Raw genomic sequence first — 23843 nt, 5'->3', positions numbered from 1 at the left:
GAAACCAATTTTACCATAGGATAATTGATATAAACAAGAGTTAAGCTCCTACACATCTTATCACATTAAAACAAAATGATGTTTGAATGAAATGACATTATTTGAGGACCCACTGTATTTTACCTTATTCAGCTCTATTCCTATCAAAAGATTGTTTGTTTCTCATTTTTGTTGTCACATTTATACATATGTGTCTTTGATTATTTAAATACTTATACCAATATTTCTACTGGAAGTGTGCTCATTTCAATTTTGATATAATATGCCAATTGGCCTTCTAAAAGAGCTATGGCAGTTTACAGATAATGTGCTTTGGATAAGAGACTACAAGGCTTTTGGCTCCTTGATAACTTGGATCCTTTTATTATCAGGATCAGGTTTGTGCCCTGGCTGGTTTGGCTCAATGGATTGAGTGCCAGCCTGCAAACCAAAGGGTCACTGGTTCAATTCCCAGTCAGGGCACATGCCTGGGTTGGGGGCCAGGTCTCCAATAGGGGGTACATGAGAGGCAAGTACACATTGACATTTCTCTCCCTCTCTTTCACCCTCCTTTCCCCTCTCTAAAAATAAATAGGTAAAATTTTAGGAAAAAAAAAAAGAGATCAGATTTGATCCAAATAAATACATGATTATATTGGAGTTTCTTTAGTGATCTCTTTTTTCTGTACCTAGTAATTTTTTAATATTTATGTCTATCTTAGTGGTTTTATGGTCATTAGGTAATTGTAATCTTTATATAGGAAACTTATTCAATCATTTATTTTAAGAGTTAAGTTATAAACTCTTTATTTTTGGTATTATTACACCAGAGGACTAGAATTTGGTGGGGATAAGGGAGTAAGTTCTTTGCTTTAAGAGTCATCTATGGCAGTATCCATCATCGTGCAAACATGATAAAACTGCAGACCATAGAACTACAGTGATGCGTAGACCTTCATAAACCCATATTTTAGAATTAAAAAAAATCCACATAAGAATTTTTTAGTATTTTATAGTCACTTTTTATATTCCACTAACTTACCGATATTTGGCTTGGTTTATATTTAAAAAATTATATGTAGCTATAGAATAAATTTTCTGATATCACTGATATGTAGATACTAAAATGCTTTATTATATTAAAAAAATTACTCAGGTGGTTAAAGTACTTGTGGTTTATTTCCATATGACTACCTTGAAATTGTAGAGTTTGATTTTCTTTTCAAGTAAAGATGTATTTATAAGGTTTTTTATATCTTTTCATAATTATATGATAAGCTAGATGCATTGGTAGCAGGGGAATTTAAAATGTGTTTGTAAATAGGTAACTATTGAAGAATGTTTTTTTAATAGCTGCCTAACAACCATTTTGTCAAGCTTCAAAGATGTTCCTAGTGGTAATTTAATGAATGAGTTAATAAAATCTCTTATTTGGGCTGCCAAAACTTTTCAACACAAAGTTTTGAAGTTGATTGTCATCTTTCCATTTGATTCAACAGATAGTGTCATTTGAACTGATTGTTTTCTATTTCTTCATATTCTGGATTAGGAATGTTTTGAGTCACTGCTGAGTATTCTTCACTGGAGCTGGACCACCTTAGTGTTAGGAGTTGAAGAACTTAGAGGACTGAAAGGATTCCAGTTTACAGCTACACTGCTAGATTTGGAGAGGCTGCGCTTTGTGGGTACCTGTTGTCTGAGGTTATTGCGTGTCTATACCTGTGAAATTTACCCAGTGTCAGGTATGATGCATTTTTTAAATGACTTTGGGAAGAAAATATTTGAGACTTGAGAAGGTATATGTAGGGACAGCCAAGCGTTTTAAGGTCCCTTGGTGAACACATAGCACATTAAGTAGATGATGTGTTACAGAGTTACGGGCCTGAAACCTGCGTAAATTTTATTAACCAATGCCACTCCAGTAAATTCAGGTCAGGTTTTTAAAATAGATTCCCAGCTGCCTTTATGCGTATGTATTGATTATAAAAGTAAAATACCTTACATGTCATTCTGAAAACAAAAAGTCGTGTTAGGCTAAAATTCAATAATGAAGTGCTATTTTAAACAGATTCTGTCAAATAGAAATGTTTTGGACAACTGATTTGGATTTATATGCTGAAACCAGTGTTGTGTTTTGTTTTTCTACTTAGATTTTAAAAAGAAATAATCTTAGACCACAGTCTCTAAATTATTTCCTTTCTAGGTTATGAGTACTTGTGATTTTTATCTGTATAAGAAATTACTAGAATTATACTGAATGATTTCATGCATGTTTATTATTCTATTTAATTACCAATCTACTTTGTTTCCTTAAAGCTACAGGTAAAGCAGTTGTGGAAGAAACTAGCAAACTGGCAGAATGTATTGGAAAAACCAGAACTTTGTTAAGGAAAATCTTATCAGAAGGAGTGGATCACTGTATGGTGAAGCTGGACAACGACCCCCAGGGCTACCTGAGTCAGCCCTTGAGCCTGCTGGAGGCCGTGCTGCAGGAGTGCCACAACACCTTCACCGCCTGCTTCCACTCCTTCTACCCCACGCCGGCCTTGCAGTGGGCCTGCCTGTGCGACCTGCTCAACTGCTTGGATCAGGTAGTTTAAGTTTTTAGAATGTTCCTTCAAAATAGGATCTGCTAGTTAATTCTCTTCAAGAAAGTCAATAACTTTTGCCTTTCTAACTATTGACTCTCTAACTTTTATAAAAGGTAAGTCAGGAAATCAGTTTGGAGTATGTGATTTCATCATCAAAGCTCAAAAAAAATGTTTTGTTTTCTTTATTATTTTTCAGTTGTAAAATTGGCAAGCACAATATGCAGCTGCCAGTTTGTTCTTTGAACCTATGAGTGACTGAGTGAGTGTGTGAGTGCGAAAGAAAAAAGAACAATAGTGAGTGAGCATGTGAAAGGCAGGAGAGCACTAGAAGCCCAGCCCCCACCACCCGTACCTACAGAACGGTCAGAGGAGAGCTGTGAGCTGTGAGTGAGCCTGCATGCTGACATCCTTTATTCTTCGTTCCTTCATGAGGAACGAAGAATAGTAATTTCACAACCCTCGTAAATGTGTAGGCCCCACAACACAGTTGCAAAACACCTGAGGCAAAACATTTATAGAATTAAAGAGAGAGAGACAAATTTATGTTGATAGTTGGAGACCTCAATTCTTCTTTTTCAGTAATTAATAGAACAACTAGACAAAAGATCAATAGGGATACAAGAGATTGGAACAACACTGTCAACCCCCTTGGTCTAATTAACATTTAAAAAACAGAAAGTGCAGCCCTGGCCAGTGCAACTCAGTTGGTTGGAGCATCTTCCCATGACCAGAAAGTTGCAGGTTCGATTTCCTGGTCCAAGTGATAAGGAAGACAACCGATCAATATTTCCCTCTTACATCAATTTTTTCTTCTCTCCCTTCCTCTCTTTCTTCCTCTCTCTAAAAAAAGCAATGAAAAAAATGTCCTCGTGTGTGGTTAAAATAAATAAACAAACAAGCAGAATGGGCAAATACGATATACATATTCTTTCCAAGTATACATATACGATCCACGAAGATAGATCATAGATCATTTGGTAGGCCATGAAGTGTCTTAGTCTGTTTCACAAGACTAAGGTCTTAAAGTGTTTTCAGAGAACAATAGAATTAAATTAGAAAGAAATAACAAAATATATCAAGAAAAGTACCAAATATTTGGAAAATAGACAACACTTCTGAGTAACCAGTGAATCAAAGAAGAAATCTAAAGGAAATTAGAAAATATTTCACACTGAAAGATAAATATATACCACATAAAAGTAGGTAAAAACATTGCTTAAGAGAGGAAATGTGTGCTTTTAAATGCTACTATTAGCAAAGAACAGTTTAAAACCAATGATCTAAATTTCTACCTTAAGAAGCCAGAAAAAAAAAGAGCAAATCAAATCTGAAGAAACTAACAGAGGATGGAAATAATAAAGTTAAGAAGTTAGTCAAATAGTAAATAGAGAAAATTAATAAAAGTCAAAAGTTGGTTCTTTGAAAATTAGACAAAATTTTAAAACTCCTAGGAAGTCTGATTGAGAGACTAATGAGAAAGAAAAAACAAATGAAATAGGGAATATCACTAGTAGATGTATCAGACATCAAAGTAATACTAAGGGAATATTACGATTATTATGATTTAATAATCAAAGACTACCACAAAGAAAACTTTAGTCCAAGATATTGCCATTGGAAAATTCTTGTAAATATGTCAGAGAGAAATACCATCAACCCGTTACAAACTCTTTAAAAATATATAGGAGGCAACAGTTCTCAAGTAATTCATCAAGTCACCTTTATCCTGATACCAAAACTTGGCAGAGCTATTAAAAGGTAAGATTAGTATAGACAAATACAACTCAGAAACATAGATGGGAAAGTTATTGACAATATTGTCAAGTCAAATCTAACTTTATAAAAAATGTATTGTACTAGGTGGGGCTTATCTTAGAATGCAAGGGTAGTTTAACATTCAAAATGCAATGTAAATCACCATATTACCTGAATAAAGAGGGGAAATTATATGGTCTCAATAGATACAAAGAAACTGTAGTTGACCCTTAACGACGTGAGGGTTAGGTTCTGCACCAACCACCCACACAATCAAAAATCCATTTATAACCTAGGTCAGCACTTCACACACACAGGTTCCCAGCCACAGACCAAAAATAGTCATTGACAAAGTTAGCATGTATTCAGTGATGGAAATTCAGCAAACTAGGATTTAAGGAAACTTCCTAAATTTGATAAAGGATATCTACAAAAAAACCTACAGGTAACATCAAAATTGATGGTGAAATACTGATTGCTCCTCTAAGTTTGGGAAGAACACACAAGGTGTCTTGTTCTCTCCACCTGTACTCGACATTGGACTGGTATTTGTAGAGCACCATCCCCACCCTCAACAAGAGATTGACTGACATCAGTCACCAGGACATCCTAGTCTAGTGGAAGGGTGTTCCAGTGATAACATCTGGGTTGGCAACTTTGTTTTCATTTTATTTTATCTTTTTTAGTTATGTACCTACTGACTATTTTTCTTGTCATTCAAAAAAATGTTATTGTGGTAAGAACGGTTACTGAGTGCACAATATAATATTCACTAGCTATAGGTACAGTGTTACATAGCAGATCTCTAGCACTTATCTTTTATAGATAAATGCTACTGACTAGGTTAACTTTAACAAACACTGAGTTAACTTTTAGAATGTTGTTTTACTTTTAGCCTGTTTTTGTGACACATGTTTGATGAACAGAGTAATGTATACACAGAATATACAAATTCCTTCATCAGTTAGGATATCCTGTGTTGATAAGTTTTTAATTCTCATACTTGCTACTAATTTTTCCTGAATAAACTGTGCAGTATGATGACATAATTTTGTGACCTTAGCAAGATGTTATTAACATCAGTGAAACATTATAGTGGGATAGAATTATAATTTAAATTGTTATTTGAGGAAAATAGTTTCAGTGCTTGTTACTGGAAATGCCTTTGCTATATGATAACATATATATCAAAGGACTGATTCTGAAGATTTGTAAATAGATCTAAACTCATTTACTGGAGGACAGGAGGCCGAGTTTTCTTGATTATATTTAATAGGCTTTCACCTTCATTGGGTGGTAACTTAAATGTGTTTAAAGTATTGGTATAACATTATCCTTTAACAAGATAATTACAGTGGTTGAATTCTAGAGAATTTGGTATGATTTAAAAGGATGTTTACCTTTTATATATCCAGAAACTTGCATTATACTGATGCAGTATTTCTTAGGTGGGGTACATTTTTTGTTTTCAAAAGGATATCCAAGAAGCAAACTTCAAGACATCAAGTAGTCGACTTCTAGCAGCTGTTATGTCAGCTCTGTGTCACACTTCTGTTAAGCTGACTTCTATCTTCCCTATTGCCTATGACGGAGAAGTACTGCTACGATCAGTCGTTAAACAAGTTAGCACAGAGAATGACTCAACACTAGTTCACCGTTTTCCCCTTTTGGTAGCGCATATGGAGAAACTCAGCCAGGTAGGTCTTCTGAAATATCCTTCATAAGTGAAGTAATAGAATATAAATGGAAGCATATTTAGCCTGGTTATTCTTCTACATCAGTAAATATCTTTACAAGATAATTATGTGTTTCTCAAGAACTAAAATTAAGAAAAAATTTCTCATGTTTACCTATAAGTGAATAGTCTTTTTTTTCTATTTATTTTTAATGATTCCTAACCTATAAGAAATTTGAGGGTTATATAATGAATTTCTGTGTATTTGCTTTTGGCTGAACATTTGAAAGTTGCAGCTATTATAAGAAAGTTTTATATTCTAATATAATATTTTATATTACCAAGATAGAATTCTAAGGAAATAAATAACTTTTAAAACATTTTTATGACATTTTATTACATTAAAATAAGCATTATAAAACAATAGTCATAGAAACATTCTCTAATAACTGCTTCTGGTTTATTAAAAAGCACTATGGGGAAAATTAACAAATACATATGATAACTATATATAATTGCTCACAAGTTAATGAGAACTAATCTTTAAAATACGGGTAAACAAGGAGTAGAAAATATAAAAATTAATTATTGTACAATAGCAGTTTTCTGTTGGTTGAAGCAACTGAAAAATTAAGAGAAAATTTTCTATAAATTAAGAGAAATTTCCTATAAAGTGCTATGCTGGTAAGACCTGTTAAACTTATAGGTGGTTTATGGCATTATGTAATTAGTGTAAGTAATCTTTTTCTTCACATGATCCAGCAACTATTTATTGCACAGCTACTGTTTACTGGAATTTTAATTACCTCCTAGTTAACACGAGAGTGAAAAAATAAACATAGCTCTGAAATTCGGGCAGATAGAAGGTATTTTTACAAAATGAATTTTTAATTCGGTGCGATGAGTATTTGCAAAGAATATTATCTGAGGAAATAACTTGAAGACTAAAGCTACATGTGTGTTTTATTAAAAATATTTAAAACCTTAATTAGAGGCTTAACTATACATTATTAAGTGAAATAGTTGAATTTAGATACTTTGATTTCACAGATTATGGTTTAGTTTTAAACAATAACTCTATATACATTCAGTATCAAGGCAGATGTTTTTTAATTAAAATCAACCAAAAGTATAAGTGCTTTATGATGACTGATTGTAAAATATGTATGCAAAAGGCATACATTTTGTAGTCTATATGCAGGGCATATTCTGGAAGAGAATACTGAGAAATGAAAATAATGCTTTGGTGATAAAGTTTTGAGTATTCTATGGTTTTCTTTTGGACTTCCTGCAGTGTTGCAGTATTTTCTTGAAAAATAGAGTAAAATTTACTTTATTCATTTTTTAAATATTACTTTAAATAATATTTTATTTATTAATTAGAGAAAGAGAAATGTTGATTTGTTGTTTTACTTAATTTATACATTCATTGGTTGATTCTTGTATGTGCCCTAACTGGAGACGAAACCTGCAACCTAGGTGTATTGGGATGACTCTCTAATCAACTGAGCCACCCAGCAAGGGCCCAACAATATTTTAAAAACATTTTTAGGAAACTAAAAACATTTGATGATTGTTAAGAATTAGTAAATGTATATTTGTATATCTATTTATATCCCAATTAGTATTCTTCTACCCTTTAAAAATATTTTTTATTTATTTATTTTTAGAGAGAAGGGAAGGGAAGGAGAAAGAGTGGGAGAGAAACATCAGTGTGTGGTTGCCTCTCATGTGTCTCCTAGAGGGGACCTGGCCTGCAACCCAGGCATGTGCCTTGACTGGGAATCAAACCGGCAACCTTTTACTTCACAGGTCCATGCTCAATCCACTGAGTTACACCAGCCAGGGCTTTCTACCCTTTTTAATGAATATTATCGAGTCCTACCATTTGAGTGTAGCAAAATAATTATAATCAAGTCTTTATATATATACTTATATTTCCCATATTTCAGTATTTTAAACAATGCTATTAAAAATAGCATTGACTAAAATTTTATGTACATTCATGCTGATTTTTTTCAGGATAAATTTTTAGGGGTGGAAATTCTTAAGTCAAAGGAAAGAATGTTAAGACTTTGTTACAAATTGACAAAGTACCTTCTAGAAACCTGGTGTCAGCTTGTAATCCCCACCACTAGTGAATAAAATCACCTTTTCCTAAAACTTTTGTGGCTGGTGATGTGCTTAATTTTCAGTTTTCTTTTTGGTCTTCTAACAAAAGCATATTGACACAATGAACTCCATGTTGAGATTATATGGGAAGCTTCTTGTCAATCACTAATTAGAAAATTAGAAGGCATAACTAAGTAAACACAATCCACTTATTCCTCACCCCCTTCATCCCAAGTAAAGACCTTCCTACAAGACTGTAGATAATGGAGGACAATTGAGGATTGAGTTTTAGCAAAAGCTGTCTTTCTGAGATGTTCCAGAAAGTAAAGTTTCTGGGGAATGAAAGTGATGTAGGGATAAAAGAATTCTCATTTTAACAAAGTTAATAACTGATTATTTTAAAGACAAGAAAACCAATTACATGAGAAATTGACCAAAATGTTACAGTGATCTTGTTCAAATGGATAATACAAATAACTTAAGGATGAAAGACAGGCCCTGGCTGGTGTAGCTCAGTGGATTGAGCGCGGGCCTGCGAACCAGAGGATTGTGGTTCGATTCCCAGTCAGGGTACATGCCTGGGTTGCAGGCCAGTTCCCTGCAGGCCAACTCCCAGCAGGGGTCACACGAAAGGCAACCATACATTGATGTTTCTCTTCCTCTCTCTTTCCCCCTCTAAAGATAAATAAATAAATAAAATCTTAAAAAAAAAGATGAAAGATGATCTCTAAATGACTTATTTTTTTCCAGTCTAAGATTATACATTAAGGAAGACATTGAAAATGATTTATAATAATGCGCTTGATGACTTTAACTAAAAATTTATTTAATTTTCCTTAATGGACTGAAAGTAGACTCATTTACATATTTGATTTGTCTTTGGAAGAGTGATAATAACTTTATGATCCTTTTCTACCTTGAAGTTTTATGAGTTTATGAAATTTGTTGCATCTGTATATATAATATAATGTCTTTTATAAAGCAGTGTGGAATATAATAAGCATTGTGGAAGAATTTGTTTGCTTAGGTGCCCACACAGTAATTTTGATCTCTGAATCATAGCAAAGAGTTCTCTGATTTTATAGATGAAGTTGAGTCACCATGAAGAAACTGAAGCTAGATCCAAATTGCTTGACTCCCTAGTCCACAGTGAAACTAAAAGGGTTGTTGGTCACTATTGGCCCTTGATGAAATTAAATACATTTTGCTCTCTGTCCACCATGGGCTAAGAGATACTGAGAATGGTGAAGGAGATAAAGAATGTTTGTGCTGGGTATCAGTTAAAATCCATTAATCATCTTTCTCCTTTTTTTCCTGGATGAAAAGTATTTTCCCATTGGTCTTTAATGGCATTCTTTAATTTCTTATCTTGAACTTTTTTCATTGGTAGGAGTTGGAATTTGTCTCTCTTCACTTATAAAGTTAAATACAAAGAAGTTATAAAATTGTATTGGAGTAGTTGTAGTAGAATTTCATACTTTTGGTGACATACATGTACCAGAAAGATTTTTGTTAGAAAATGGATTTGTGCAAACTACAATATTTCTTAGTTGTTTTACCTCCGGATATACCAGAAATAATTATCTGAGATTGGATTCTTGACCATAGAGAAAGCCTTTTAAATGGGAAGAGTTTTATTCTGTTTTTCATAAAGAGTTATTATTGAAAAGTTAAAAGAGTAAGTGAAAATGACAAAAAGCTAATAAAACATGCCTTGTAAATGTGTGGTCCTTATGATATACAGAGCCTAATAATTCAAAAAGGACTTTTAAGTAAAAAGTAGATCTAATGACTCCACATACAGCTGGATGGATTTACAGACATAGACTCAGGTCTGAATTTTAAAGCGTTCATCTAGAAAGAGAAGATTTTGAAATCGAGTGCTGCTCATATGAAGGAAATAAAGCAGTAGCTTGGAACTTTCCCCCCATGTATCATAGAGTGAAGAGAATATCTCAGGGATGACAAGCTTCCGTGAAGTTCTGGAGAAAATGCTGGTTATTGTTGTGCTCCCAGTCAGGAACAGCCTGCGGAGGGAAAGCGAGCTGTTCTCGTCCCACTTGGTCTCCAACACCTGTGGGTTACTGGCCAGCATTGTCAGTGAACTGACCGCGTCGGCCCTGGGGTCTGAGGTAAGGATTCATTTTGAGATCCGATAATAAGCACATGATTATACTTCCCACATGGTTTCTTTTTTTCATATATTTTGGCTTCATAGAAACTGATTTCAATCCCACTGTGGTGTTTTGTTTTTCTTTTTGTCTTTTTTTGATTTGTTACTGAATTTTTTTTCCCATTACCATTTAGTCCGCTTATATCCTTTCCCCCCCGTTTTTTTCTTTAAAAAAAAAAAAGCCTTTAAGTTAGCTAGACAGTTTTTCTCTTCCTTATCTCTCTTCTCTGCTTTTATTTGCTTCCTTTCACCAGTTGACCAAGGATGTTACAGTAATACAAAATACAAGCATATACATTTTTCTCTTAGCTGCTGCATAGCACACAGCCCCACTGCAATGTCCCAATAAAAGCAAAAATAGTTTGCGTTGCTGCATAAAGAGTAATGGAAGTAGGAGTACTACTAAACGTAATGTGGGAAAGGTAAAGGGGTTCAAACCTTAGCTCTGCCCACTTGATTGACCCTAGGCACATATGTAAGTCACAAGTTTTTTTTAACATAGTAAAAAATAACAGAACATTCATTATTCTGTTTTTCTGTGTACAGTTCAATCACATTAAGTACGTTCACATGGTTGTATATCCATCATCAAAAAGTTTTAAAAGGATCAAGTATTATGTTTAAGAAGACCATTTTGAAACATTTTAAAGTACCTTTACATTCTGTAAAGTAACATATTTTGCCATTTCACTGCCCTACAATATCTTTATAAGTTATCTAAACATTTTGGCTGAATTTGGTAAATGGTGCTGTTTTCCCCCCCCAAAAGCAGACAGTACATTGGTTTTGAAAATCATGTCATAATATGAATTATATCATTCCAATGAATATTTAATAACTAGCATATAATCAGTGGTTCCAGGTCTCAAGGTTCTTACAAAGGAATTTTTTTCTCTATTTTACTTTTATAATTCCTGGTCTTTGCTTTTTCTTATCTGTAGATTTACTGTAGAATCTATTCTGAACTTACCCATCCAGTCTACACTCACTATCGATTCATCACGATGGTTTAGCCTTTAGAGCTTTTGAGTGAGTAATGCACCTGAGGAGGTTTCAGTCCCTCACCCTGGGAAGCACTTCCTCCATTTCTTAGTGAGCTTGGGCTTTGGACTTGGATGCCGTTGAAGCCCTGTCAGGAAATTTAAAAACTAATTTTTTTTACCTATTCATTTAGCCTAGTATCCTTCCCTGCTGTAATAGATTCCAAAAGAAAAAGTTTGCAGTGCATGGGTACCCCTCAGAATGTTACTATCTCACTATTCCCTGTGAACTCACCTTCCTACTGAAAAGGAATGCCCAAAATGTCGGGTTCCTCATACACAACCTTGGAAGTTCCTAAAGGTCCTGTCTTAGACATCCATATTTATTTCTTTCCCAGAGCAGTTTGTAATGCTATAATTATAAACTTTACTTTTCTTCCTCTTGTAGGTCTTCCAAATTTTTTGCAGCCAACTTAGAACAGCAGCAGGATCTAGAATTTAAAAGACCATTTTTAAACCAAAATAAGTTCTCTGATCTTCTCTAATGAACGCCTTTTCTAATTAGTGAGGTCATATTTGTAAACATATTCAAAAATATTGAATGCTGAGTTATAATATCACTGTATACACTAGTGTCATTGATACCTAAGACAGAACATTTTCTGCAAATAAAGTCTTACTTGAAAACCCACAGATGAGAGTAGGGATGGTCTGACTAAAGAGGGGACCTGCGTTCGCCTCTCTTTTGAATACCCGTCTCGGCAGAGTTCTGGAGCTCTCTGTGGCATTGATTGAAATCTGTTGGTCTATAGAGTATTGATGAATTTTTTTTTGGTATTTCCTTTCGAAGTGAGTAACAGTTCTTACGGTATGACTGTGACAACATTAGTTTATAGTTCTGACATTATAAATTAAGTGAAATGTATAGTTTATATGACTAAAAAAAGAAAATACTCTTAAATGATACTGATTTGTGAATATAAAATGATAAAATCTGGTTTTATTGCTGGTTAGTCTCTTAATGGAATGTACCTGTGCAAGGTTTCAACCCACCTGTTAATGTATGTTACCATGTTGACCTTCTCAGAAACTTTGAATAGTTCTGTTAGAGGTATGTTGTTAATGCTCACCTAGACTACTGACATAATTGCTTTTCTCATTCACAGATTGACGGACTTAATTCTCTTCACTCTGTTAAAGCCAGTGCTAACCGATTCACAAAAACAAGTCAGGGAAGAAGTTGGAATACTGGGAATGGGTCCCCTGATGCCATCTGTTTTTCAGTCGACAAACCTGGAATAGTTGTGGTTGGTTTTTCTGTCTATGGAGGAGGTGGAATTCATGAATATGAATTAGAGGTGCTGGTTGACGATGTAAGTAGCACTCTTACAGAGTTCATGTTGCTGTGTGAGTTGGGTGTTAGGACTTCTATCATAGGATGGTAGTTCAAAAATCTTTGGGGGTTTTGCAGAACAGTCATAGATGGATGACAGTAAAGAAATTGAAAGAGAGCAATTCTACCTGGTTGCTTCTGTGCCATCTTGGGTCAGTCTTCCTTATACTTTTTACACTTGAAGATTTTAACTGAAAAGACTAGAAATTATATAGCTAAGGCTATGATTACAATCTTGAGTAAATTTTTTTGCTGTTGTAAGTTCTCAAGAAACAAGAGTGATATTCAGACTGGTTTTATTACTTCTGTCCATAGTTAAGCAACTTCGTCATAGAGTGCTAATGGATGACTTTTAGTAAAGACATTTATTGAGGGGACTTTTGGTCAAGATAGAGGCTTAGGAAGAGATGCTTTGCCTCCCCAAGGGACTGCAAGAACAATCACAACTACCCTAAGAAAAAAAAACAGAACTGCCAGAAAATGGCACTGTATGGAAGTCCAACAAGCAAGGATTTAAAGAAGCCACATTCATCCAGATGAGTAGGAGGGGTGCGGGATGGGGAGTCAGAGTGGAAAGGATGCAGTGTGCGTCATGGAGAAGCCACAGTGGCGGAATGGGGAGTCCCACATTCATGTGTGGTAGATAAAAATTGGGAGGGATACCTTAGGAGCAAATGATCCCAGCCCCAGGCCAGACCACACAGCCCAGGGTTCCAGCACTGGGAAATAAAGCCTCATAATTTGTGGCTATAAAAACCAGTGGGGATTGGGGCAGTGGAAGAAACTGTTGGTCACTTGGGGAGAGTCTGTTTAAAGGTCACACCCAGTCCTAGAATGTATGAAAACCTATCCACTTGGGAATCACCACCAGGGCAACAGCTAGAAAGGCGCCAATTGCAAATGGAAAGTGGGTGAAGTGACTGGAAATGGGGCAAGTGCCAGGCAAGCCTCCAGAAACCAGGCTGCAACATTGTCCCTTCACCTCCAGAAACCAGGCTGCAGCATTGTCCCCTCTCTGACCCCTTTCCACACTACAGCCACAAAATGGTGAAGTGTGTTGCTCCACGCTGGTGAATACCTAAGGCTTTGCCCCATACAACTTAACAGGTATGCTAAGGGAGTCAAAGCAGCTCTACCTAATACACAGAAACCAACACAGGGAGGCTGCCAAATTGAGGATACAAAGAGAGATGGCACAAATGAAAGAACAGAAAATGAAACTCCAGAAAAAGAACTAAGTGAAACAGAGATAGCCAACTTATCAGATGCAGAGTTCAAAATACCTGGTAGTAAGAATGCTCAGAGAAATCACTGAGTATGGCAAAAACATAAGGGAAGAAACAAAGGCTGCAGTAAGTGAAATAAAAGAAAAATCCACAGGGAATCAACAGTGAAGGGAAGGAAGCTGGAATTCAAATCAGTGATTTGGAACATAAGGAAGAGATAAACAATCAGAACAGAAGGAAGAAATAAGAATTCAAAAAATGAAGAGCGTATAAGACTCTGGAACATCTCTCAAGGTGCTGACGTCCGAATCAGGGATGCCAGAAGAAGAAGAGGAAGAGCAAGAAACTGAAAACTTATTTGAAAAAACAATGAAAGAAAACTTAGACATACAAATCCAGGAAGCATGGAGAGTCCCAAACAGATTGAACCTAAAGAGGTCCACACCAAGACATCATAATTAAAATGTCAAAGGTTAAAGATAAAAAGAGAATCTTAAAAAGCAGCAAGAGAAAGGTAGAGAGTTACCTACAAAGGGATTCCCATAGACTGTCAGCTGATGTCTCAAAAGAAACTTTGCAGATAAGAAGCAACTGGCAAGAAGTATTCAAATGATGAATAGCAAGGAGTACAACCTGGATTATTCTATCCAGTAATCCAGTAATCCAACCTGTATTACTCTATCTACCCTTAGAATAGAAGGGCAGATAAAGTACTTCCCAGACTAAAAAAGGAACTCACCATCATCAAACTGTTATTACATGAAAAGTTAAAGGGACTTATTTAAGAAAAAGAAAATAAAAACTATGAACATTAAAATGACAACAAACTCACAACTATCAACAACTGAACCTAAAAAACAAAAACAAACAAAAAAACTAAGTGAACAACCAGAACAGGAACAGAATCATAGATATAGAGATCATTTGGAGGATTATCAGTGAGGAGGAAGAATGGGGAGAATAGGGGAAAAGGTACAGGGATTAAGAAGTGTAATTACTAGGTACAGAATAGACCTGGACGTTAAGAACAGTATTGGAAATGGAGAAGCCAAAGAACTTTTATATGCACAACCTGTGTACGTGAACTGGGGCAAAAGGATTGCTGAAGGGAAGAGGTACCAGGCAGGGGACAGTAAAGGAGGAAAATTGTAACAACTGTAATAGCATAACTGATAAAATATTCTTTTAAAAAAGATATTTATTGATTTAGCTATATTTTGCTGTATTCTGTGAAGTACCTGAGTTTTCACAAAGTTTTATTGAGGGGACAGAAGATAGTTTTTCCTAATAAGTAGCAATCTGTGTTTGGTTTTTTGAGCAATTAATTTAAATTAATTATTTCTCTACGTCATTAAGCTCTGTATTTAGATACAGCATTATTCTCATGAAGAGGTGGGAATCCTTTTAGGATATCAGATGAAAGAAGCCCATTTTATATGATTTAGGTTGTTGACTGGCCAGAAAAATGTAGTTTATTGAGTACTCAAAAAAAATTTGTGTGGAGGTAAAATGCTAATACTTAATTTTATGTTCAGGTGACCAAAGTGCTTTAAAACAGTTTTTGATTATAAGTCAAAATTACTGGTATGGTAAAGAGTATAGTGGATTTTGTTTTGGTTTGTTTTAATAGAGTGAACATGCAGGAGACTCAACTCATTCTCACAGATGGACCTCTCTAGAATTAGTCAAAGGAACCTATACAACAGATGATTCGCCCAGTGATATTGCCGAGATCAGACTTGACAAAGCTGTTCCTTTAAAGGTAATTTTACCAATATATTTCTTTTGAAAGTAAGAGGTATTATTCTGCAGTTTACTCAAAAAATAGCAAAAAGTGTTCCTTTATGTGGTGTTTTAAATGTCTTAGAGTACCTACTATATTCATGTTATTATACTGTATAATATTCTATCATTACAAAGATCTCATAAAATCTGGTATAGTAAAAAGTATTGTGTAATGAAAGGCATTGTTCGATTTTGGAGTCAAGTAGACCTAGCTTCGGATACCTGCTCTTTCACCTAGTAAGTCTAAGACATGGGGCATGTCATCATTTAACCAATCTGAGACATACTTGTAGATTGGGAAGGATATCATACCTACACTGTAGCACTGCTCTGATTAAGTTAAATAATGGACACTTGCCTCAATGTCTGACACAGTTTAGAGACTCAGTAAATATTACTTCCTGTCTTTCCTTCTCTTGCTGTGCCAACACTCATTTAAAAAATAAGTGGTCTTAACAAATAGTCTTGTTAAAGTTGTTATTACTTCACATAACTTAATTGCCTAGCACTAAATCACTTTATCAAAACAGAAACTTTACTTGACATTAAAGTAATTCTGAATGCAACTGTAATAAGTCTCATTATAAAGCAAAATTTTACATGAGTTCAACAGAAACTTCATCAAAAAGAGTTTGGATCCCAAAAACCAAAAACCTTTCATTGTGAAGTTCGTATCATGAATCACAAGGAGCCATAGACACCAGTACCTGTGCCTCACATTTTCTGTGCGCAGTGCGTCATGTTTTAGACAGCTTTTTCTTACGGGTGCTTTCTCCCATGTCTGCCTGCCTATTCTGTTTTTGATGATCTCTTTATATAAACATATTTTGGACTCACCATTACTTTCTCTGTCATTTAAAATTGTTTCAGAAGTTAAATTCATCAAAGCAAAGGATTGTCTTAAAAGGTTATGTATTTATAACCTTTTACTAAGGCTGGTGCTCTTTTTTTTTTTAAATTTTATTTATTTATTGTTAGAGGGGAAGGGAAGGAGAGTAGAGAAATATCAATGTATGGTTGCCTCTTGTGAGTCCCCCGCTGGGAACTGGCCTGCAACCCAGGCATGTGCCCTGACTGGGAATCGAACCACAATTGTGTGGTTCGCAGGCCCGTGCTCAATCCACTGAGCTATACCAGCCAGGGCAAGGCTGGTGCTCTTTACAGTGTTATTCGGAGCAGGAACTAGAGGCACACACTGCCTGTGCTCCAGTCCTAGCGTTGTGACTTTGGGCAGGTTACTTGACTTCTCTGTACCTCAGGTTCCTTATCTGTAAAGTAGGAGTAATAATGCTACCTTGTGAGGTCATTTTAAGGATTAATATAGTTAAGTCACAAAAAGTACTTTAAGGCAATTTCTGTTAAAAAATAAATATCAGTGTATTAGTTATCATTAGTTATCAGTGTATTAGTTATCATTAGTTATCAGTGATAACTGATATCAGTGTATTAGTTATCATCCTGTTTGATTCACTAAAGACTCATTTAACCGAGTCATCTCTGTATATAAGAAAGAAATTAAATATATATGCCCAGTTTACTGCAGAGTTCTTTTTGTTTATTTTCTGTATATTATGAATACATATAAGTATGTTTTACATTTTACTGTGAAGGAAAATGTCAAATACGCTGTGCGCTTGAGGAACTACGGGAGCCGAACGGCCAATGGAGATGGAGGAATGACCACAGTTCAGTGCCCTGATGGTGTGACGTTTACATTCAGCACATGCAGCTTGAGTAGTAATGGCACAAACCAAACCAGAGGACAGATTCCACAGATACTTTACTATAGGTGGGTGTGTGTCTACAGATGAAGTAACTATTTTAAAGTGGTAGAACATACACATCTTACTACCAAGATAAATAGTAGTTGTAAGTGAATTATTCAGTGTGTCTCTCTTGCACATAGTACTTGTGCTAATTCATATTAAAAGGTCTCATTTCTTAATGTGTAGTAGTTTTACTATAATGGTGAATGCTTTGAAATGTTTTTTGCCATTACTTCTGTAGTACCTTTGAAATTTACATACTGGGTGTATATACTGTTGTCACTTTTATAGTTTGTGGTTGCAGTTTCAAATTTAAATGAAATATATTTACTTATTTATTAAAAATACCTAAACTGATAATCAACTTACCCAAGTATTAGTATTGCCTTGATTTTTTTGTACATTCTGCAGAATATTTTGATGTCTGTGAATCTAGTTCTTAGGGCCCTACAATATGTAAAGATACATATTCTTTGTAATATGTTTAACAAAATCATTCCTTATGTAAACAGCAGGAAATTAAAACGATAGGGGTTAAAAAACATTTAAATGTATTATTTCTCACTGACTCTAAATTTTCCTGTAGCAACTTAGCTGGAATCCTAGGGAGTAGTGCCTACCCATCAGCACGTTTATCCTCAACCTGACTTAGCATCAAGTCACTGAAGTTGCACATCACTTGCCAGCCTTGCTACTTCCTCTTTTTCCTTCATAAACAATATAGAAACATTGCCTGTTTCCCTGGGTGTAGATTTTCTGCCTCCTTTCTGCTTGTGAAATGGAATTAAAATACTAGGTGTGAAATAGCTACATATTGGCACACTGCTGCTGAGATGCAAAAGCTTTCTAGTCCTTTCTCGTCAATCATAAAAACTTTCTGTTGCATAATGCTAAAATAAACACTACATTTATCTCTTTCTCAAACCATAGATTAAAAACCATAATCACACACAAGAGAAGAGTTACATATCTTGAAGGCTGGAGAGTCCCTTAAAAGCATCTGCTGTCCACCCCGGCCAGATGGCTCAGTTGGTTGGAGCATTGTCCTATACCAGGGGTGTCCAACCTTTTGGCATCTCTGTGCCACACTGGAAGAAGAAGAGTTGTCTTGGGCCACACACTAAATACATAGTTATACGTAATCACCAAAAAATTTCATACTGTTTTAAGTAAATTCTTGATTTTGTGTTAGGCCTCATTCACAGCCATCCTGGGCTGCCTTTGGCCGTCTGACCACAGGGTGGACACCTCTGCGTAGACCACAAGGTTGCGGGTTCCCAGTCAGGACACATATCTCTAGGTTATAAGTTTGGTCCCTGGTCAGGGCACATAAGAGGTGGCTAGCCGACCAATGTTTCTTCCTCTGATCCATGTTTCTTCCCTAACTTTTGTACTCCTTTCCCCTCTCTAATATCAGTAGGCACTTCCTCAGGTGAGGATTGAAAAAAAACATCATCTGCTATTCAAGCTTTATATTGTCTGCAAAATACAGTGTTTCAGCTACCTTGATTGTATTTACAAAGCTTTAATATAAATACCCTTAACTTCAATTTAAAAATTGTTTTAAAAGATTAAAATCTCTTAACTTTAATACCATTTTATTTCAATGGCTCCCAAGTATATATGTCTGGCTCTCCTCTCCTCTGAGCCCCTCTTTGATATTTTTATCTGAGTGGCAGTAATAGAGAGGATGATGCCAGTTAATGTGGGCTGAGCACTGACTGTGTGCCGTGCAATGCTCTGTTTTACCTGTGCTGTCCCAGCTACTCGTCACAGTACCCTGGCCTACTCTGATGCTCTTTTCCTGCCCCTTCTTTACAGATGAAGGAATTGAGACACACAGGTTAAACACCTCGCCTAAAGGCGCACTGAAACTGTGGTCCTGGCGTTTGTAAGCGGGCAATCGCACTCATACCTCTATGTCACACTTCCATGTTAAGCCTGCTCTAGGTAGTTGGCTAAGACACAGCTTAGTTCAGTGTATCTGAATTAGTCCTCCTTATCCACAATTTCAGCCAAACTCCTTAGAGTCATTCTTGACTTCCTTCTTTCCCTCATGCTTTACATCTAGTTTATCAAGTCTTGGTAGCTGTACTTTTAAAATGTCATATTACTCCCAAAATTAACAGTCTCATTCAAAACATTACTTCCATCTGGGTAACGTAAACAGCCTCTAAATGATCCTCCTTCCTTTCACGTTGCCTCCTACAGTCAGTTCTCCAAAGCATAGCCAGAGCAATCTCATATTAATGTAAATCATATCAAGTTGCCCTTGCTTAAAATCCTCTCATAAATTCTCATTTGCATTCCAGTATAAAGTGTAGTTGTTACTGTGGCATACACACCTCCCAAGATCTGACTTCTGTTTGCCTTTCCCACCTCATCACTCTTCACTCTTTCTCCTTTCATTCCAGATACAGTTGTCTTCGTTCTGTTGTTTGATCTCACTAATCTTCTGTCAGAAATTGTCTTACTGTTCCTTTTGCATAAATACTTTTCCCTCAGATTTTTTTAAAACATAAATGAGGCCTTTGTTTATTATCGGTTTTAAGATAGACTCTCCTTCATCTTATTTAGAATAACTTTATGCCATTATTCTGCTTTCTTCTTCTTTGAAGCCTTGTTACTCCTTTAAGTTATTGGGTATATAATTGCATATTTACTTTTTTCACTTTAATTTTTTTTTAAGATTTTATTTATTTATTTTAGAGAGAGAGAAAGGGAAGGAGAAAGAAAGGGAGAGAAACATCAGTGTGTGGTTGCCTCTCATGCACCCCCTGCTGGGGACCTGGCCTGCAACCCAGGCATGTGCCCTAATTGGGAATTGAACCAGAGACCCTTAACTTTTTTAACCTTAAATGAGGAGCTCTGCTTTAGATATGATTCCTAGAGTTCGATCATGTTTTACCTACCATGTAAAATTATCTCATGTGTTACTCATGTTATAGGAGTGAATTCGATGGAGATTTACAGTCCCAACTTCTGAGTAAAGCCAATGAAGAAGATAAAAACTGTAGCAGAGCTCTCTCTGTGGTAAGCACCGTTGTTCGAGCTGCAAAAGACCTTTTGCACAGAGCTCTTGCTGTGGATGGTAAGATTTTTTTTACTTTTTTAATAATCATGTTAGATTAATTATGCACAGAGTGATGGAAGAGGAACTGTATGTAGAATTCCAAAGTGTTTTATTCATTATAGATTTGCACATGCACATACATTCATTTTGGATCAGTTATACATTTCATACAATAATGCAGAAGTTTTTTAGAAAGTTCAAAAGCAGTCATCTGGTACTTATTATTTGCTTAGTTAACCTAGCAAGAGAAGAACTCTTGATTAGGACTGAGTCGACTTTATCCTTCTTTCTGTAGATAAGAAGCATTTTGTTTTCTCCTTTAGACCTGTTTTCTTCTTCTGTGTCCTGTTTCTAGTAATGGTGTCACCTTTACCCAAAGTCTGGGTATCTCTAAACATTTCCCCTAACTCACTGTCCAAACTGAGCTCTACCACTGGAAAATCTCCAGTTTGTCTTCTCCACTCTGTTTGTTCTCTCCTAGTTCAGGCTGCCGTGGTGCAAGCACATGTCCTCTTTCTCATGGATGGATAACATCCTAATAATCTCTCCGCCATCTATCCCTTACTCCTGTGCGCTTTCCTAGTCATCCTCCACACTGGCAGTGGAGTTGTGTTTACAAAAACATTCACTGTTACCCACCCCACGTTACTGTTATTTGTAACATTTGTTCCTGAGCCTCGTTGCATATCAGAATCATCTGGGAAATTTGCTAAAAATGAATATTCAGCCTATCCAAATTAGGATTTTAGGCTGGGCTAGAAAACTGTGGGGGTTATTTTTGTTGGTTTTGTTGTTGTTTTTTAGAGCCTAGCCTATTCTGATGCAACAGCTGACCTAGAAACAAGTAATTTGGAAATAATTGATTGGTTTTTAACATAAAGGTCTTTACAATTTGGAGTCAATTTATCTTCCCAGTGCCATGTTTATGGATGAAAATGAGTAAAATGTCCATCAGCGAAGTACTTTCCTTGGAAAAAGAGAAGGCCTTGTAGCTTAATAGCCAACATTTTATGTGCAGGCATTGTTCTGAGTGTTTTATGTGTATTAACTCAATCTTCACAACATCCACTGAGGGAGGTACTGCTGTTATCTTTTATAGGTGGTTACTGAGGCCTACCCACAGATTAAGTCATCTGCCTAATGTCACACTTATAGCTGTGTGTGGCACCAGGAGCAGTGTTTTAAAATCATGATTGTTACTAGGTTCTAATCCTGGCTCTATCATTTTATAGATATATGGCCTGGGGTGAGATACTTAAACACTGTGTGCCTTGGTTTTCCCTTCTCAAAAGCGGGTATAATAAAAGTTTCTTATTGATTGAGGTAACACATGTAAATAAGCCCTTACGATCATGCCAGGTCCTTTATAAGCACTCAGTTGACATCAACTATAATTTTGCTCAAGGTAACAGAATATTAATTTAGTATGGCATATATTCATTAAAATGAGATGACCTTCTAACTACAGTTTTAATGTCTTTTTTAGCTGATGACATTCCAGAACTGCTTAGCTCTTCCAGTCTGTTTTCCATGCTGCTTCCCCTTATTATAGCCTACATTGGACCAGTAGCTGCTGCTATTCCCAAGGTGTGTAATGTAATTCTCTATCTTTGAATCTTTTTTTAAGAAATAAAATCACTTTTTAGACTCTGTATCTTTCCTATAAGAATACTTTAATTTTTGAAGCACCTGGATTACAGGTTACCAAGCAGAGATAGACACATGTTAAATGGTAGAAGTTATTAAACCTTTCTGTGTTACTAATATTTTTCACTGGATTACTGTACTTACATGTTGGCCTTATGTTTGAAGAATTTGGGAATGGGATATATATTTCAGAATATGATATTATAGGAAGCTTAAGTTACCTGAGATTTTTAAATTTATGAATTTGATGCCAAATCTCCATTTCGAATAGAAATAGCAATGTAAAAGAATAGGAGTATTTTTAAATTGTGAAATACTCAAGACAAAGAAGAAATTATAAACTGTTGATTTTTTCACATAATTATTGAGTAAAACAGTTCACTGCAAGACACAAAAAGGCAAAAGTATTTAAAAATACAGATTAGGTTATTTTCATGTAACATCTAAGACATCTATGATGAATCTTTTTTCCCATAGAACAAATTTCTTGTCAAACCCTTAGAAGAAACTACATGGAAAGTCTTAGTAATAAGGATAACCAACAATTAAAGCAACTTTCACATTTATCATCTCATTTAATCATTTTTTTATACTAGGTGGCTGTAGAAGTCTTTGGCCTTGTCCAACAGTTGCTTCCCTCAGTTGCCATTTTGAATCAGAAGTATGCACCCCCTGCATTCAATCCTAATCAGTCCACAGACAGCACCACAGGAAACCAGCCCGAACAAGGCCTCTCTGCTTGTACAACCTCTAATCACTATGCTGTCATAGAGAGTGAACACCCCTATAAACCTGCATGTGTGATGCACTACAAGGTAGGCACTGATTCTTAGGGAGAGTTTAAATTTAAAATTGGGTTTGATGTTCTAGAATGATATCTTAAAGGATACTTAGCCTCTCTCTACTCAGAAATATAACTTCTTTTATAGTATTTATAGAGAATTAGAAGGTAATTAGATATAGTCAGATACACAGAATTGTCATCATTAAAGAGTATAGTTACAGGGTTTATAAGAGTTGTTCTCGTTTTTTTATTGTTGTTCAAGTACAGTTGTTTCCATTTTCACCCCACAATGTCCCCCACCCTCCTCCCCCTGCTCCACCCCTCTTCCCCTGCTCCACCCATCCCCACCTCCCACCCTTGAACCTACCCACTTAGACTTTATCCGTGTGTCCTTTATACGTGTTCCTTTGTGGGGGCAACTTTGCCAGCAAGACCCCCCGTCCACCACGGATGAAAGTGAAACTACCAAGACATGATCTGCTTGGGGAGGAGAGGTGGCCAATCTCTCAGAGGAGAAAGGCCAGGAGCCCCTTCCTTAATGGCTTTTATTGGGTTGTAATACATAAGAATACAGGCGGCAAGGATCAAACAGTAGATAACATTTGAAAGAAATCTGAGGGTTTAGTCTGAGTCAGTGTCTGTCAGGAAAGGGGGTTGCAAAAACTTTGGGAGACATACTCATTTCCTGCTCGGACCCTTAACATATATGAATGAAAGCACTCTTAGCAAAAGCAGGTTTCACAGGATTTTAGGAATTATTTCTTATTCCCCATCACCCGGGATCCCGCTCCAGCCAGCAAAGGGCTGCACCACCTCCCCCATCATAGGTTTTAGGCTTAAGTGGATTAGAGCCAGGAAGCGCTTCTCCCAGATGGAAATGGGGACTTGGGCTATGTCAGAATAG

General features: G+C 35.9%; 1 protein-coding gene across 3 annotated transcripts in view; it reads left to right on the top strand.

Moving 5' to 3' along the window:
• The window catches only part of MYCBP2 (MYC binding protein 2), a 264592-nt gene that overhangs the window by 129271 nt on the left and 111478 nt on the right, over nt 1-23843 (top strand). For all 3 annotated transcript variants that reach the window (XM_037059374.1, XM_037059371.1, XM_037059373.1), the window contains 10 exons: nt 1529-1721; nt 2296-2570; nt 5801-6022; nt 10053-10244; nt 12432-12638; nt 15515-15646; nt 17280-17458; nt 20384-20526; nt 21995-22095; nt 22752-22970. In XM_037059374.1, the coding sequence (XP_036915269.1) occupies nt 1529-1721; nt 2296-2570; nt 5801-6022; nt 10053-10244; nt 12432-12638; nt 15515-15646; nt 17280-17458; nt 20384-20526; nt 21995-22095; nt 22752-22970 (1863 nt within the window). The remainder of the gene's footprint in view (nt 1-1528; nt 1722-2295; nt 2571-5800; nt 6023-10052; nt 10245-12431; nt 12639-15514; nt 15647-17279; nt 17459-20383; nt 20527-21994; nt 22096-22751; nt 22971-23843) is intronic.

The sequence above is a fragment of the Sturnira hondurensis genome, unplaced genomic scaffold (assembly GCF_014824575.4).
Source record: "Sturnira hondurensis isolate 20B ecotype Veracruz unplaced genomic scaffold, ASM1482457v3 Scaffold0010812, whole genome shotgun sequence".
NCBI classification, from domain to species: Eukaryota; Metazoa; Chordata; class Mammalia; order Chiroptera; family Phyllostomidae; genus Sturnira; species Sturnira hondurensis.
The sequence above is the reverse complement of the archived record's forward strand: the minus strand, read 5'-3'. Positions and strand labels throughout refer to the sequence as shown.